The 19,099-nt window shown below is 40.4% G+C and overlaps 1 protein-coding gene across 1 annotated transcript in view; it reads left to right on the forward strand.

Annotated features, from left to right (window-relative positions):
• The window catches only part of MAL (mal, T cell differentiation protein (MAL blood group)), a 28,963-nt gene extending 19,245 nt beyond the window's left edge, over positions 1-9,718 (forward strand). Inside the window, exons 2-4 of the mRNA XM_081944976.1 lie at positions 3,922-4,089; positions 6,906-7,034; positions 9,415-9,718. Coding sequence (XP_081801102.1) covers positions 3,922-4,089; positions 6,906-7,034; positions 9,415-9,489 — 372 coding nt within the window. The 3' untranslated portion in view covers positions 9,490-9,718. The remainder of the gene's footprint in view (positions 1-3,921; positions 4,090-6,905; positions 7,035-9,414) is intronic.
• The last annotated feature ends 9,381 nt before the right edge of the window (positions 9,719-19,099 follow it).

A 19,099-nucleotide genomic window follows, 5' to 3' on the forward strand; every position in this document is an offset into this window, starting at 1 on the left:
TGTATCTGCTTTGGCAGTCAATGCAGAATTACTGTGAAACAATTGATTGCATTTCTTTATTATATTTATATAGTCACCCATCTCACATGTGATTCAATTGCACCTAATAATTAGGGCCATGGTGCCTTTGTTATGAAAGGAAAATAACATGCAAATGTGGTACCTTATTAGCTCTCCTGGAAACTATAGCTCTATCAGTAGTAAGGTGCCTGAGGTGCCTATTGCAGCAAGATGCCTGATGGGAAACACAGGATACAAACCTACCATTTTTAGGCTCTAAGTGTAGATCTATCAGTAGTGAGTTGTAGCAAGGTGTCTGATGGGAAACAGAAGGTACAAAACTGCCATAAAGGTAAAGGTTCTCCCGCACATGCATATTAGTCATTTCCGGCTCTAGGGGCGGTGCTCATCTTCATTTCTAAGCTGAAGAGCCAGTGCTTCTCCGTGGTCATGTGACTAAATGCCAAAGGCGCATGGAGCACTGTTACCTTCCCACCAAAGTGGTCCCTATTTTTCTACTTGCATTTTTTTGCATGCTTTTGAACTGCTAACTTGGCAGAAGCTGGGACAAGTAATGGGAGCTCACTCCATTATGCAGCGCTATGGATTTGAACCGCTGAACTGCCAACCTTCTGATTGACCAGCTCAGTGTCTTAGCCATTGTGGTACCACATTCCCAACCTGCCATATTTAGCCTTTATTCTCCTTTGAGTTCCAGGGAACCTGGTTGTAGATGTTTCCCAAGGGAAAGGGAGCACCTCAGTAGGTAATTAAATCCCCACAATTTGTTTTTGAAGAGAAGATGCCCCATCCTTTCACCTGGAATCGAAGGAAATGGAACAGGAAATTCCTTCTCTAGGCTAACCCTTTAAATAAATAACTTACAGCTTCCCCTTTTAACCAGGCTTATCAGGGCAAGTGCTTTTCAAGTAAATAGTACTAGAACAAATAAAATAGTGGGGGAATAAGTTAGTGATACCAAATTATAGGGGACCTGGATCATCCTACAAAAGCTTGCACTTGTTATTCTGCTGCAGGCTCATGGGCAAAGAGATAGATATAAATTGTGAGCAAAGATAAAATGGCATAACTGAGCAAAGCAGTATTGAAATAAAATATTCCCAATACTTCTGCCTATACTGCTGGATCTTGACAACTTGACTGATTCAGCTCTTCTATTGCAGGGGTGTCCAAACTTGGGAACTTTAAGACTTGTGGACTTCAACTCTGGCTGGGGAATTCTGGGAGTTGAAGTCCACAAGTCTTAAAGTTCCCAAGTTTGGACACCCCTGTTCTATTGCTTTTGAGCATATCGGAGCCCTAAATCCAGTCAAAATAATCTTCTATAGTCCTTGTTGTTCTCATGACCTGAAGTCAAGAAGAATAAATCCTGCCCAATTTCTTACTGGAAAAGGCTTTATAACTTCTGAAACCCTAAAATCTGTAAGCAAAGTGTTAGATGTTAAAAGTACTGCATGTTAAAAAGAAAGCAATAAAGCAAGTATCGGTAGTAGAGTTATAAAAGGTATTTGTATATTGTCAGAGCTGGGAAAAGAAATGCTGGCTCAAACCCAGGCTTCAAAGGAATGTAACTGTGAGCAAAGTGCTGGATGGCAAATATGAAACTGAGAAAATGAGTTTGTTCCAACTAAGCCAATGGTTCAACATCATCTAGAATCCGAATCCGCCCAAGAGTAATATAGTTGCAGAAGATAGTAAACTCTGTATCACACTGGTAACTCATTAGTAAGCTGTTCCAAGATCCCTGAAGGAAACCAGTGATGAACCAGTGTTTACATACATATATATCCATCATTCTATTCCTTGGGTGGTAAGCGACATCTCCCAGTACTTAGCTAGCCTGATGGGATTTCAAATAGACACTTTGTCATCATGCATGATCAGGGAAAATGTGCTATCAAGATATAGTTTTTCATGTCATGTCCCTTGGTTTGGGATCCTAGAGAGTTCATCTCTAATAAACTGAAAGAGAAAAAGGACAAGTATTAAAAATGGAAAGAGGGGCACATAATTAAGGCAGAATATCAGCAAATAACTTGAACCAGTAAAGATAAAGTCGGGGAAACTAAGCCTCAAAATGAACTAAGGCTTGTGACAAAAATAAAAAATAACAAAAAATAGCAATAACACTTAGACTTATATACCCCTTTACAGTGCTTTACAGGCCTCTCTAAGCGGTTTACAGAATCAGCATATTGTCCCAACAATTTGGGTCCTCATTTTACCCACCTCAGAAGGATGGAAGGCTGAGTCAACCTTGAGCCTGATGAAATTTAAACTGCCAAACTGCAGTAAGCAGAAATAGCCTGCAGTACTGCACTCTAACCACTGCACCCCCATTTCTTTCAACATGTAAAAAACAGAAAAAAAAATCAAAGAAATGATTGGTCCATTAATAGGAGAAAACGACAAAAAGATGATGAGCAGCAGGGAGAAAGAAGAATTGTTTAACTCATTTTTTTATCTGTCTTTACACTAAAGGAAAAAAAACAGTCTGAACTATTCCCCCGCCCCTCCAAATACTGTAAAATGCAGATTAGAAAAGCAAGTCAAATAAACAAGAAAATGGTAAAAGTACAACTGTCCACTCTAGATTTGGGATTACACCCCAAAGTTCTGAAGAGGGTGGCAGACATGCTCTCAGAACCACTGAACCATGTCTTTCAAAGATCCCGCAGCACTGGGGAACTACAAGAGGACTGGAAAAGACCTGATGTGGTTCCCATCTTCAAAAAAGAAAAAAAAAACAGATCCAGAAAACCACAGACCTATCAGCCTGGCATCAATACCTGGGAAGATTCTGGAAAAGATAATCAAACAATGGATCTGTAAGCACTTAGAGGTGAACAAATTCATAACCAGAAACCAACATGGGTTTGTCAAAAACAGATCATGTCAGATAAATCTTATTGCATTCTTTGACAAAGTGGCAAAATTAGTGGGCCAGCGAAATGCTGTGGATATGTTTTACTTGGACTGATAAAGTAGAACACAACCTCTTACTTGATAAGACAGAAAAATGTGGGTTAAACAGCAGCCCCGCCACATGGATTCTTAACTGGCTGACCAACTGCAATCAATGTGCAGTCCTCAATGGAACTGCATCTACATGGAAATAAATATGCAGTGGGTACTCCCAGCTCTGTCTTAGGCCCAGTACTCTTCAATATCTTCATCAATGATTTAGGCAAGGGGATAGAAGAGGAATTCATCGAATTTGCAGATGACACCAAGCTGGCAGGAGTGTTTGGACTAGCAGACCTCCAAGGTCTCTTCCAACTCCGTTATTCTTTTATTCTGTTATTCTTTGGCAAAGGTAACACATTAATTCAGAGATACAGATATTGTACACTTCAAGCCACATTCAGGTCAGTATGGTATTGGGGTTGATATAAACCTAAATCACAAAAAGGTTTTACTCCATTATGAATTCAAGAGAGTGATACTGAGGTAGTCACTCTCAGTGTTTGATTATAAAGATAAAGTAGGATAGAGGAAATCTTGTACGCTACAATACTCTAGAGTTGCAGGAGGCTGTCGCAACTGAAAATGGAATTCAGGAGCCCATTTTTGCTGGCAGAGCACTCGGGCCACCACAGGACCCCCAACATGAGTGACATCGAGCTGGCCATGCCCACCCTGGCCATGCCCAACCTGGACCCCAAGGTCAAACACAACCCTCAATGGCCCTCAATGCAATCGAGTTTTACACCCTGATCTAGGAAAACAAATGGATATAAATGATTTTTTAAAAAAATTAACTGCATTCTTCTAAATCTGTTTCAGTCTTGTAAAGATACCATGCCTGGATTTCTATACTATGTCTATTTTAGCATAATCTAGCATATTGTGAAAACGTGTTATTTCTAACTGATAAATTATTTTTGTATTTTCTTGTAGGTCTTTGGTGGCCTGGTCTGGATCCTTGTGGCTTCTACCAAAGTTATTTTCCCAATGAGTCAAGGCTGGGTGATGTTTGTCTCAGTGTTTTGCTTCGTAATTTCTACACTTCTTTTCCTCTTATATTTGTGTGGAGCTCATGGTGGAAAAAGTGGTTGGGTTGCTTTGGTAAGTCACTTCAGAGAGACTAATACTGTGTATGTTAAATCTCATCTCTTTCCAAATTACCAGATCTTACAACAATGCATGATATCCTTCCTCACTCCTGAGTTTAATTTACACGAAGCAGAAAAACTGGTGAGCTATACAAAAGGAAGATGCATCCTCAAAGTATTGAAGCAAATGGCTTCAGATGTTGGCAGTCTAGCCATTTTTGTCCTCTCATCACAGCTTATTATGATCAGTATTCTGGTTTCTCTAACAGATCATATAAATCTTTTGCCAAATTCTACTGTTTATCAGTTAGAAACTTGTTGTGGCCCAGCAGGAGCCGTTGGAGCTGCAACCAGACTCCGACAGTGAGGGGCCTTATGAGTCGGCTGGAGAAGCGCTCTCGTGCCTGTTTCTTATCTTGGAAGTCTGGATTGCTGCCAAGGTCTAGTCAGTGTGTTAATTTACTGTGAATAAATCGTCTGGCAGTATTCTTGTCTTGGAGTGCTTTGGTGTACGAAGAGGGAGGTGGGGTCAGAACAGAAACTGTATTTCTATTGATTTAGACCAGATTTGCATTTGTTTGCAGCCACATTATACTACAGATTCACTTAACTCAGGGGTGTCCAAACTTGGGAACTTTAAGACTTGTGGACTTCAACTCCCAGAATTCCCCAGCCAGCTATGCTATGCTGGCTGGGGAATTCTGGGAGTTGAAGTCCACAAGTCTTAAAGTTCCCAAGTTTGGACACCCCTGACTTAACTACTAAATATTTTCAAAAATATCGCTGTGAAGTCATTGATTTCTAAGTACATGACTTTACATTGATCTTAGTTAACTTTCATAATATTTCAGCTATTTCTGTAATTAATCAAGGGCGATTTTGATTTTTGTTGCATTAGTTGTCCCACAAAATTCAATCTTATTTGAAAAATTGGTACGCATTCTTGTCCATCAAATACTGAAGAGTGAAATCTTATGGCACTGCATTTAATACATCTCTGCAGTTTGATTTGGAACCATTGAGCGACGCGTTTTACATAAGATTTTTGAACAATCTATGTAATCATTTAATCATTAGGCCATATTACCCATATTATATACCCAATTAAGTCATATAATGTTTACAAAAGCCAATTTGGTGTAGTGATTAAGGCATCAGGCTAAGAACTGCTAGACCAGAGGTTCTAGTCCTGCCTGTGACACAAACCCAACTGTATGACCTTGGGCCAATCACTCTCTATTAGGCCCAGGAAGGAGGCAATGGCAAATCATTTTCAAAAAATCTTGCTGAGAAACTAGGCCAGGTACTCTACTATCTATTAAGGAATTTACCTGATTGAATGAGATAGAATAGAATAGAATAGAATTCTTTATTGGCCAAGTGTGATTGGACACACAAGGAATTTGTCTTTGGTGCATATGCTCTCAGGGTACATAAAAGAAAAGCTACATTCATCACGAATCATAAGGTACAACACTTAATGATAGCCATAGGGTACAAATAAGCGATCAAATCATACTAGGAAATCAATATAATCGTATGGATGCAAGCAACAAAGTTGCAATCATACAGTCATAAGTGGGAGGAGAGGGGCGATAGGAACGATGAGAAGACTGATAGTAATAGTAATACAGACTTAGTAAATAGTTTGACAGTGTTGAGGGAATTATTTGTTTAGCAGAGTGATGGCGTTCGTGGAAAAAATGTCCTTGTGTCTTGTTGTTCTGCTGTACAGTGCCCTATAGAGTCATTTTGAGGGTAGAAGTTGAAACAATTTATGTCCAGGATGTGAGGGATCTGTAGATATTTTCACAGCCCTCTTTTTGACTTAATTAGTGTACAGGTCCTCAATGAAAGGACCACATTTGCTTCGTTTATTGTCCTCTATTTCCCCCTCACCCAGTGGAATTGCTTGTTTGCTATTGTGCTTTTATTATTTCTTTTTTAGGTATTCCCACCCATCTTCAACTTTTTTCCATTAGTTTTTCCTGCTATGAAATCCTATTCATTGTTGTTCAGGGTTTCTATTTCTAAAGTCCAAGATACACGTTTCTTTTCTGTTAAAATCAAGAGTTCCAACATGAGACAGTTGCTTTCCCTATTCTTTCTGATACTTCCAATTCTTTAAGTGAATCTTTCCTGTTGATTAGTATTAAGTCAAGGATAATTGATCGTCTTTTGCTTTCCCTGACCCTCAGAAAAATACAATAACAGCAAGATAAGTCATGAATTTTCTGGAATGTACAGGCAGCAAAACTCAATATTATTATATTTTTTAAAAAATCATTGTTTAATAGGTTCTATTATTACATTTTTCATTTTTAACTTGCACAACACTTGAAGTCCTCATAATCAAGCTCACCATACTTTGGGCATTTGAACCACTACTTACTAAAACTAGTCATGTGCCAGCAGTCCATCAATGAAATAATTCAGGCAGCGGATCAGAAAACAAATTTCTCCTATTATCACTTTTTGCCTAGTGAGTTATTTATCTACAGCATTCTTCTTAACATTTTTCTGAGTTGAATTCAAGCTGATTCAGTATGGCTTATGAATGAGTAGAAGGAAACAACTTGAGAACATTGCATAAATTAAAGGAGGCTGTGGTATTGTTGTGCTATGCTTGGCACAAGTCAGAAAAGTCATTACTGATGTTAGAGCATTTTATAAATGCTCATTGTTGAAAAGGGATGCAAACTGAACCATCTGCTCATATTAGATGCTTATAGTGGCACAAGGGCGAGATGGGAATGTGGGTGGATGCCTATAAATAGCAGAATTTGCAGAGTTCTTAAGACTTTTTTTTCTGATGTCCTTTTTCCCCAGGATGCTTTCTACCAGGTAATTGCATCACTTTTCTATTTGAGTGCAGCAGTTTTGCAAGCCTACACGACTATAGGAATTAAGCTTATTGGTGGTGACTTCAAGATATACCAAATAGATATAGCAGCTGTGGTGAGTATATTGAAATAAATTGAACTAAAATTGAAATGATTCATTAATTAGGGCAGGCTTCTTCAATCTGCTGCTTTCCAAATGCACTGGGAAACTCAAAGAGGACTGGGTTTTATTTACAAATTGGAAGTGAATGGAATGGTGTGTTGTTGTTTTTTTGATAAAAACTTTTTGGGTACAAATTTTTTTTGATTAATTAATTGTTAAGAAGTAACAATTTCTTATTTTATTATTAAAATATAAAATGGCAGAGACAATTAGTGTCTTAAAGTAACAGATTGCCAGTTTCTCATATATTTGTGTGCTGCTTCAAAGCTGTTTTTTAAACTTTATATGAAAATTCAGCTAATGGAGTAACAGATATAAGGCTGAGATATCTCTGACTGGATGACAGCTCTGCTTACAATGAAGCATTTTGTTAAAAAGATGTTTTATAATGAGTGAGGCTATTTGTGTGTTTATTCCATTAGTGTTTGCTTACCTAGTTTTTTCCCCCCATGGATAATTAGTTCTCAGGATTGAGTCTGGAGCTTTCCGAGATCAGAATGTGCTGTGCCTCTGAATTATGGTTCTCCTCAAATGATAGGCATATATAGTTACAAAATAAATTGGCTAAATGACATTATGAACATTAGAGATTTAAGAACTGCTTGTTCTTTGCGTGTGATTTAAAGTTTGTTGCAAATGTATAACACCTTTTGGCGTGGTTTGGGAGTAATTGGGACTTAATTCAAGATCCCAAACAAAAGTATCTATGTATATCCTGTGTTGAGTTCATCCTTATCTATGGGTGACCCTACAGAGAAAAAACTTTATAGATAGAAAATGCCTTTAACTAAAATGGCTCAGACAGAATGCAAACACAATCAGGTAATTTTAAGGTACATATGGGTGAATCTGTTAACTACAAGAATATAAATGGATTATTGTATAAAGTAAAAGTCAAGGATAACTTTTTCCTTCCTTCGCCCTCTAAAAAAATACAATTAACAGTACAGAACAAGTCTGTGGAAAACAAACTATTAAGAATTAGAGATTATATAAGGAATTGCAGTATATAAATCTTAGGACAGATTGTTATGTAGAGGAACACATAGTACTGGACATAACTTATTGCAATAACAACAGTCATGACTTCTTGCATTTTTCATTAATAAACAAAAATCCGATTCTTATGAGGAGTTAATATTGAGATTAAGAGTGATGGCTAGGTACGTTGGGGTTTGAAGACAACTCTCAATTGCTGTGCATGGCCTTTGTCTTTGTTCCTTATTGATGCTAATTAACTTATGATACTTTTAGGAACCACAACTTTGGCCTTGGCAATAAATTCTGGTTCCATAGGGATTGTGGCACTTCTAACGTATGCATTCAATGGAACATGTATAGGGAGCCACTATATGTATAACCTGAAATTCCTTATCTATTTATTGCACTAGTGAGAACTCTAACCCCAATTAATACAGATTTTAAAGGTTCCTTATGAGATACTCAGCCTAATTTCACATTTATTTCACTAGTATAAGTATTTGCCCTGTGACAAATCTCATAAGTATTTGCCTTGTGACAAATCTCATAAAAGGTCTGACCAGCTAAAACTAAAGAAAGTAATATTAATTTCAGTTGGATAGTCACATCTACTTAACTCTGCTCTTCAGGTTATTGGATGGGCTTTAGGGACTTTCTAGCCCTGGGTCAGACATAGCCCCCCTGATGACGATATAACTTGTGATCAGTGGCTTGCTATTGCGATACAGCTTATTGTATTATGAGTTAATTATTAAAATGAGACTTTCTCTAAGATCTCAAGGCATTTAACTTGCGAGTCTTCTTTAATTTTATTCTTACAAAAGCAAGTCTGTGGGTAGAAAGTCAAACAGAAAGGTGAGCACTGATTAGCCATTGATTCTCCTTGAACTCCCAAAATCCCAAATGTATATGTATACGGTCGTGGAAGCTATTCAAATAGTCTGGATAAATTTGGGGAACATTTGAACCTGAAATCAGAGATATTGGGAAATGGAGAATCTGGTAGAGTAGAAGTGTCCTTAAGCTTTAAATGTTAATAATATTTAATATTGCAATCTTAGAGGGCGTCTGCAAAGCAACATGTATACAGTGGAACTATGTCCAACCTACACAGACATTAGAAGAGCAAGTCCTCATAGCTAGAAGCGCTTGTTGATACTTTGCAATAGTAATACTTTTCAAGTATGATAGATCAGCTGATAGGTATGCTGTGATGATGGTGTGTGTGAATAAAATGACACCAAGACTGTTGCTCTGGGAAAAGATCAGTGTTAGGAAAAGCCAGAAGAAAATTAGACATGACTTTGACTGGCCAAACTCCGAAGCTAAATTATCTTCTCTTCTTTTCTAGGTTTTTGCATTTGCAGTCACACTGACTTATGTAATCCATATGGTGTTCTCCCTCCTGAGATGGAAAGCTTCTTAAACCCAATGTTCTATGGATTTTACAGACATATTTGTTATTTTGTAAAGAACTTCCTTTAGAAATCTTATATACACAATAATGTACTTTATTACATGTCATCAGTAAATTTCTTTATCAATATTTACCCCCAATTTTTGAACCCCGGATTCCAAATCCTTGTTAGAAGAGAGTGAAGGAAACTAAGTATCTACCTTAAAATAAATTTGTATTACAATGCCTTTTATTGTAAATGGACAATAGGCTGTAATTTACATTTATGTAAATTGTACAATAAAAAGCTTCAAGTTCAACTTTTAGATGGAGTTTTTTTTTTCATTTTCTTCAGTGGAGTAATATACCAACATGAACAATGATGTGGCTAAGTTTGTTGGCATCACTAAATTAGATTGATGATGTTATCTAGTTGGATAACGAAACATTTACGAGCAAACCACCAATCTCAGAGAGAACCAAGAGCTTCACATTCAACCTTGAGCTATAGATGCTATCTTCTTCTGGAACACTACATTGCTTTGAGTGATTAAATGATTTCAAATACCAGTACTTCAAAAAGGTTTGGGAAAGGTAGCGATGCATGTCTGCGTGAGAAAAATTCCTTTATTCTAAGAAAAGAATAAATTAAGTAGTAAATATCCATTTTTAAATATATTGTAACATCATTTGATGGGCCAAACTGATAATGACTGGTCTAAAAACAGATGTAACAGTTATGGTGATGTACTTGTTGGAAATGATCTATATCAGGGTTGTCAAACTCAAGGCCCATGGGCTGTATCTGGCCCGCAATGTGCTTAGATCTGGCTTGTGGGGCCTCCTGCAGTGCCTCTGCCAGAAAAAAATGGAGCTCTGTTTTTATCCATAACAGCCTCCTGCAGCCCTGTGACATTGAGTTGGCCACACCCACCCTGGCCACGCCCCCAGGTCAAACACAACCCGGATGCAGCCCTCAATTAAATCAAGTTTGACATCCCTGATATACAGCAACTAATTCTATGTTAGGGATTGTTAAATGTAAAAATAAAAATAAAACTGCCAGTAAAAGAAAGGAAAAATACAGGAAGATTTGTGTGTGTGTGTGTGTGTGTGTGTGTTTGTCATTAGAATTTAGGATGAAATATACCAGGGTAGGCTAAACACATGGAGATTTAGGGCAGACAAAAAGAGATACAAAAACACAAAAGAGGGAGGGAGAGGAACTTGAACAGGCGATGACCAACTCTAGAGCCTGTTCAGCCAGATTGTTTCCTTATGGTTCCTCCCACAGGAAATCAGTACCAATGACTTTCTGGGAAAATCTTAGAAACTGTTCTTAAAAAAATACACACACATATTGCAAAAAAAAAAAATTCTCTCTCTCTCTCTTTTTTTAAATAAAATCCTAATTATAACTTGTGTTAGTGCATGGTGAAAGTTGCTAAGGACAAAATAAATCAGTGAATCATTTATTCAGCGAGAACATAGAAAAAGTCACCGCCAGCCACAGAATATACAATGCACAACTGTAAAGGCTGCGAATAGGAGCACGTTACCTAGGGAAATACTCCTTTATTTTGAATCGATAGAATAGAACAGAACAGACAGAATAGAAAATAGAGCTGGAAGGGACCAGGGAGGTCTTCTAGTCCAGCCCCCTGCTCAAGCGGGAGAACCTATACAATCTCAGACGGGTGACTGTCCAGTCTCTTCTTAAAAACCTCTAGTGATGAAGCACCCACAAGGCAAGCTGTTCCACTTGTTAATTGTTCTTACTGTTAGGAAGTTTTTCTGTAATTCCTTATTTCTTGTCCTGCCCTCTGGTGCTTTATAATAATATAAAAAAGTATAACAATAGAATATTATTCTATAATATATAGAATAATTTGACCCCCCTCTTCTTTGTGGCAGCCCCTCAAAACTGAAATAACTGCTATCATGTCACCCCTAATTCTTCTTTTCTTTAGACTAGCCAGACCCAAAATCTGCAGCTCTTCTTCATATGGTCTTGTCTCCAAGGCCTTTGATAATCTTAGTTGCTCTTCTCTAAACTTTTTTCAAAGACTCAACATCTTTTTTTGTAGTATGGTAGATATTTTGTAATGTCCAGAAGTAGATGAATTGCAAAGTAGGAAGGATTTCCTGAGGGGCTTCGACTAAGCATCAGAATTACCTTGGAGAAATCCTGGAGATTGAATAAATTTCCCAATGACTACAGGAACACAAATGTCCCTAATTTCAACAAAGAGGAAACAGAATGAGAATGTTAAGCCAGCCCGTTTGACATTGTTACTGGGATTCTATAGCAATAATAAAGCATAATAAAATATGGCTACCTTGGAAACAATGTCATGATCAGTATAAATTAGCATGGATTAATCAAGAATGCCTCATCAAACTAACTATATTTCATTTTTGATGGAGTAATTTCACTGTAACACTTAAAAGGTTATATTAAAGAATTTGACACGTACATTCTGATTACTACTCTATTTGAGTCAGGCCTAGATAACAGTTTAACAGTTTAATGAATTGATATCAATAATCATTTAAAGTTCCCCAACATACTGGAAGGACATAACTTCTTCAGATGCGTCAAGTTCTCCACTCAACATTGACAGATTTGTTTATTAATGATTTGGATGAGCAAAAGACATAACATTGGATGGTATAGATCCGTGATGGCGAACCTATGGCACGCGTGCCACAAGTGGCACGCGGAGCCATTTGTCAGGGCACGCGAGGCGCTGGCCTGTCAGCTGGCCAGCGCGCATGCGCGGGCTGGCCAGCTGAGTTCACCTTTTTAAAAGCTATTTTTTTGCCTTCCCCAGGCTCCAGAGGCTTATTGGGAGCCTGGGGAGGGCGAAAAGAGTCTCCCCCGCCCCCCTGGATGCTTCAGGGACCGTCCCTGAAGCCTTCGGAACGCTTAAAACCACCCTCAGAGCAAACTGGAAATGACTTCCGGGTTGCTCGGAGGGTGGTTTTAAGCGCTCCGAAGGCTTCAGGGAAGCCTCCGGACGGTCCCTGAAGCCTCCGGAGGGCCTCTGGGGGCTGGGGGAGGCTCTTTTTGCCCTCCCCAGGCTCCTATAAAGCCCCTGGAGCCTGGGGAGGGCAAACAAAAATGTAAAAATGGGGGGGTTGCGCGTTGTGCGCGCATGTGCACTGGGGGGGTCACGCGTTGCATTATGGGTGCGGCACGCCCGCACTTGACCCCCCTGCGCTCCCCCCACTTGTGGCACGTGAGCCAAAAAAGGTTCGCCATCACTGGTATAGATAAATAGCTAGAAAACTCATAATGACAAAGGCAGATGCAAAGCTTTTCACTTTAGGAAGCATAAATCATGTTTGGTGTGTGATTGTGGCTAATGGTAATTGTGAAAAAGATCTTGAAATGATAATATCAGTTATCAGTATGATATAACCACAACAAAGTCCACTGTAATTTTAGGCTATGTGTAGTGGTTTTTAAGTCTTCTTTAGTTTATTTATTTATTTGCAACAAATCAGTCAAATGACTCAGGGCAGTAAATAGACACTTTCAAGCGGAAATCTCTTCCAATCTGAGAAATAATAATCCCAGAGCCAATTGTACTGAATGCCAGTGAAAGGCCCAGTAGGAAAGATTCTAATTGAGAATATCCATAGAAGTGGTCAATGCTGAATTCTGAACAAAAGGAACGGAAATATTTATTTCCTTTAGAAACCAGTGTGGCTGATTCTCTGGTTTACTCTATGGCTCAAACACCATGATTATGGTAGCCGCTTCCAGGTATCACTCTTTAATTCAGAGACATTAGAACACATTCAGAAAAATGCAAGCAGTTGATCAGGGGACTAGAAATTAAGTCTTCAGACAAAAGATTGAAGGATCTATTTATTATTAAATTAAATTAAATTAAATGAACATAACCCTGCAAGTATATGAAGAAGAGCTTCACCGAAAAAAGGCCAAGAATGTTCTCTACTAATTCAGCACATGGAATGATAAATTTAAATCACAGGAAGGTAGATTATGGTTGAATATTAGGAAAAACTTCCAAACAATAAGAGTAATTTTACCATGAAACTAGTTATCAGGAGACGGATGGCCTCTGCTACAATGGGTGCATTCTTGTAAAATCTGGACAGCCAGAAGATTTTAATCTGATTCTTGCACTGAGCATGACTCCACACTCCATGATGCTATGATTTTATACATTACGTATATAATTTTATACATTTTGAGGACTACGTTTGGCAGCCCAAATTTTGTCATATTGTTCCTGATGTGGAAAGGATTTCTATGTGGAATTTACTAGCTGAGTTGTTTATCTTACCCATCATGAATATGACAGAACTTTTAATGAGCCTGGAATGGGGCAAGGTGTCTTTTATATGATAGCCTCTTTGTTAGGAAATAACTATAGATACATCTTTGCAAAGACAATGGTGGGAAATTGGTGGGACACAAATGATATTGCAGCATCCGCCATTGGAAGTAAGTGGATATCCCACATATACTTATTTTCCTAAAACAGTGTTTCTCAACTTTGGCAATTTGAAGATGTGTAGACTTCAACAAAAGTTGCCAAGTTGAGAAATACAGTCCTAAATTGTTTAATAGAAGTACATGACATATTTGCTATACTTTTAGTTGTTCTTATGAACAATGAGGTGGTGGCTCAGTGGCTAAGATGCTGAGCTTGTTGATCAGAAAAGTCGGCAGTTCGAATCCCTAGTGCCATGTAACGGAGTGAGTGCCCGTTACTTGTCCCAACTTCTGCCAACCTAGCAGTTCGAAAGCAAAAATGCAAGTAGAAAAATAGGAACCACCTTTGGTGGGAAGGTAACAGCATTCTATTTATTTATTTATTTATTTATTTAATTTGACTTCTTAGTCACCCCCTCTCCCCCCAGGGACTCGGGGCGACATACAACAGCAACATCTGTGCGTCTTAGGCATTTAGTCACATGACCACAGAGATGTCTTTGGACAGTGTTGACTCTTTGGCTTTGAAACGGCGATGAGCACCGCCCCCTAGAGTCGGGAACAACTAGCACATATGTGCGAGGGGAGCCTTTACCTTTTTATGAACAATGAGAAACAAAGCACCATTGGTGAAAGAAAGTACCTTATTTAGGCCCAGGACCTCAAATACCTGTTCTGCACAGGTACTTATTCAGAGGTAAAGGGGCAGAGGCAGGTGAAGAATAATGAAGAATGGTTCTGTGGAAAGGTGTGTCTAGGGCTGGTGAATATTTTTAAGAACTGGTTTGTACCAGTAACATACAGTTCCTTTGACATTCTGTTTTAATAAGCCACTATGTGTTATAAAATATGCGAAAGGTGGAGAAGAGAATATGATTAAAGCAGATAATCAAGGAAATCCCTTAAATGCAGTTTCGGTTTAATGATCAACCAATATAGAATTTGGTTTTATTCAAGCTTTCTTCTGTAACTATTTTTATTGTGAGGATTGAAAGACTGATACGTAGATGATGAAGTAAATTTGTTCTCTGTTGCTCTGGCAAACAGGCGTAAACCAATATTATCATGAAGCAGGAACTAGAGCATATCTGGCATGAACTTCCTATAATACAATCTTTTTGAAGTGGCAGGTTCCCTATGATTAGGAGCATAGGTTTATTAAGCTTTGGAAAGGCTTGGAACACTAGCTTTATTCCATTTAGTGTTCCCAACAGCAAAATATCTGTTGAAAATACATGATTTGCAGCTGAATTTGAATTCCATGATTTGAGGAGCTGCACAAAACAGACTGGGGGCTTCTAGGGGCTCAAGGGATCACAATCTGCTACTTTTCCATTGAATTTTTCCCCAAGAGCAGTTGTGCCATGGCCAGTGTCACATTTAGACTATTGCACCTGTGTTGATTGGAAACAGTCATTGAATATCTTGGCAGGATATGTTGCTTTTTTGTATATTGAGCATGTGCCTGATTTTTGTTTCTCTTTTTTACAATTCCAAATACAGCTTTGAAAATGGATAAATAGAATGGTGGGAGTTTAGCACCATATAAGGCAACCATTCATTGGTGGAAGGGGCAAAAAGGAGAGGACAGGTAAGCTAGAAAGTTGTTAAGACTGCCAGCTGTGTTTGAGGTAGCTACCTTAATGTTTTAAGGCAAGTATTTTCTCTTTTTTGGGTTCTTTTGGCTTTCTGTTTTAAACATTCTTTTTCTTTGTTTTTCCCCGAGTGACAGTTTCATTCATTTGAATATGTAAAGTACGAAATGTGACTCTAGAGCCAACATTGACGTACATAAATCACAGGAAACCTCCATTTTTGCCAAACCAACATTTAAAAGCCCTGCACTGTAAACAATCCTTCTTCATCTACAACAGTGGTTCTCAACCTGTGGGTTGCGACCCCTTTGGGGGTCAAACGAACTTTTCACAGGGGTTGCCCAAGACCATCCACCTCCACTGGCGTCGCCCATGCTCAGGAGCGTGTCCTGAAGCGGCAGGTGCATGAAGAGCACCGGGTGGCAAAGCAGCCTCCTCCCAGCTCCGGGCACAACCTAGACGCAGCCCTGCCCAGTCTCCATGCCAGGGAAAGGCCGAGGCGCTGAAGGGAGAGAGGGGTTCTTCTGGGTGGCGGATCAACCTCGGCTCTGACAGATGTCTGAAGCGAGCGCGGTTGGCGGTCCTGCTTCAGCCCAGCTGCCTGCACAGGGGCTCAAAGGCACCCGGAGAGCAGGAGACAGTTGGGCTACCTGCTTCAGCCAGTGGGTCAGGCTCTCGCCCAGGCAGGCGCATGCTGGGATTCAAGCCACCTTGGGCCTGGATGCTGCCTTTGCGGCCCCTGCCGCCGGTCCTGTCCTGCGGGCTAAACTGAGCTCAGAGGCTTTTAGAGCCCCGGGAAGGGCTGGCAGGAGAGGCCAGAGGGGGGGACAGGCCCCGCCCACTCATTCCTTCCATCCCGAGGAATTCCACTCGGGACGGAATCACAGTTCGATGTAGCTTAATCCTCCGTTTAAAATCCCATTTAAAGGGCAACTTCTTAATCTGTGTTTAAGAAAGAAAGAAAGAAGAAAAGGGAGGGAGGAATGGAAAGAAAGAAAAAAGAAAAGGGAGGGGGAATGAAAGAAAGAAAGAAAGAAAGAAAGAAAGAAAGAAAGAAAGAAAGAAAGAAAGAAAGAAGAATGGGGGGAACGGAATGTAAAAAAAATAAACTTAAAAAGGGAAACTCATGTAAACCACGAACTGCTGCTGGAAGCAGGCAAGGAGGTTGTTTTATCCTGGAAAATCCCAGCCTGGCTGATCTTCTCCCAAACCAAGATTCACAGATTAATCACTATGCTTTAATTATGTTCAATTTGCATATCAGATATTTACATTACAGTTCATAACAATAGCAAAATTAGTGTTATGAAGTAGCAACAAAAATAATTTTATGGTTGGGGGTCACCACAACATGAGGAACTGTATTAAAGGGTCGCGGCATTAGGAAGGTTGAGAACCACTGTGATAGAGTGCATTACTCGAGTTTCATCAAACATGCTGTGTTTCTCATTATATGGTATACAACAGACCTGTGGAACATTGATAATTTGGATTTGGGGACTGGGCTTCTATGACTAGCTTTCTACCTGCCTCACCTTTCTGTTTCATGATGTCAACAAATTTTGATTGATTGAATCAGACACTCTCTTGCTTTACCCTCCCTGCATGACTTTCCTCTTTGAGATGGTGTAGCAAGGGTTTGATGACAATAGCATAGGAATGCTGCTCCTCAGGCAGAGAAGTCAAAACTGGGGCAACTGTCACATATTTTGTACTAAGGGTTTGGCATTGCTTGAGAATAAGCACTACTGTATGTTGCAACATACATTTCCCTGCATCGAAACCTTCCAGGGTTGGGAACTGGGAACTGTCAAACTTTTGCTATGAAGAAAAGTAGTAGAAAACAGATCCAATTAGAATGGGCCGTTGGTTCTTACCTGATACGCCCCTTCTTGAAGCAGGTGGAGACAGCGGTCATGCATGGGTTAACTCAGCCAGTAACCAATAGAACTGAGTCTACCAAAGTGATGTCATCGCCTCAGAGGAGTGTCCTCCCGCTTTTGTGATGAAGGAGATAAGTAGACTGCTGTGCATTAGTCGACTGCTTTCAATCCTCTGATACTCCAGCCTAGCTCCCAGAACTCACTCCGCGAACTAGGCTCGGAACCAAAGGATGGGGATGACCGCTGTCTCCACCTGTATCGAGAAGGGGCGTATCAGGTAAGAACCAATGCCCCATTCTCCAACGTTGGTTGAGACAGCGGTCATGCATGGGATGTACCAAAGCTAGTCGTGTCCCTGGGTGGTAATGAGACTGGGCTAGAAGCTCGAAGAGGGAAGAACCTGTTGAAGGACCCACCGTCTGAATGCTGCATCTGCTGAAGCGTATCTATCCACCTTATAATGGCGGATAAAGGAAGTAGGAGTCACCCAGGTGGCCACCTTGCAGATCTCTTCCACTGAGGCCTGCCTTGTCCACGTTGCTGATGTAGCCACACTGTGTGTGGAATGTGCCATGATGTTGGATGGAGGCATGAGGTGATGTGCCAGGTAAGCTCTAGTTATGGTTGACCGGATCCAGAACCCAACCATAGATGGAGAAGCCTTCAGACCCTTGTTTGTGGGATGGAAAGACACAAAGAGCGCTTCGGTGCGCCTGAAGATGGCTGTCCTGGCAATATAGATTTTAAGAGAGCGTCTTATGTCTAACCTGTGCCATTTGCGTTCGAGACTGTGAGAAGGATTAGGATAAAAGTTCGGTAGAGTGAGATCTAGAGACCGATGAAAAGCCAAATTGACCTTTGGAACAAAGGTGGGATCAAGTCGAAGGACCACGTGGTCTAAGTGAAAGGTACACAAGTAGGAACGGATGGAAAGGGCTGCCAATTGTGAGACCCGTTGTGCAGACGTGATGGCCACCAGAAAGGTTGTTTTCAATGTGAAGTGATGCAAGGAGGCTGACCTGAGAGGCTCAAAGGGTGGTCCAGTGAGAAAGTCAAGGATTTTGGTTAGATCCCACGAGGGGAAGCTGTGAATGACAAGAGGGCAGAGATTAGACGCGCCCTTTATGAAGCGGCATACATGAGGGTGCAAGGCTCATCCCAGGAGAGAGAACCGAAGAGAGAGCCGACACCTGCCTCCGTAAGGTGTTAGGCATGAGCCCTTTATCTAGTCCCTGTTGCAGGAACTCCAAAACCTTGGCGGAGCCAAGATGGGTCGGGATGGTGGATGGAACCATGGTGCAGAAGAGACAGTATCAGGGGGAGACGCCACACTGAGAGGTTGACTAGGTCGGCGAATCCTAGGCGGCGCGGCCAATGGGGGGCCAGTAGGATGAGCTCGGCCTCTTCCTCTATCATTTTCTGAATGACCCTCTGTATCAGGGGGAAGGGAGGGAAGGCATACAGGAGACCATGAGGCCACCTGAACCTTAAGGCATCAGTCCCTTCCGTGCCTGGTGTCGTGTAGCGAGACAGGTACCTGGGCAGCTGATAGTTGGATGCCATTGCGAAGAGATCTAGCACCAGGGTCCCGTACCTGGTCGACAGCTGTTTGAAGATGCAACGGTTGAGAGTCCACTCCGCAGGATCGATTGTTGTGCGGCTCAACCAGTCTGCTCTGGTGTTGTTGGAGC

This window comes from Natrix helvetica (genome assembly GCF_964273705.1).
Source record: "Natrix helvetica genome assembly, chromosome: 2".
NCBI classification, from domain to species: Eukaryota; Metazoa; Chordata; class Lepidosauria; order Squamata; family Natricidae; genus Natrix; species Natrix helvetica.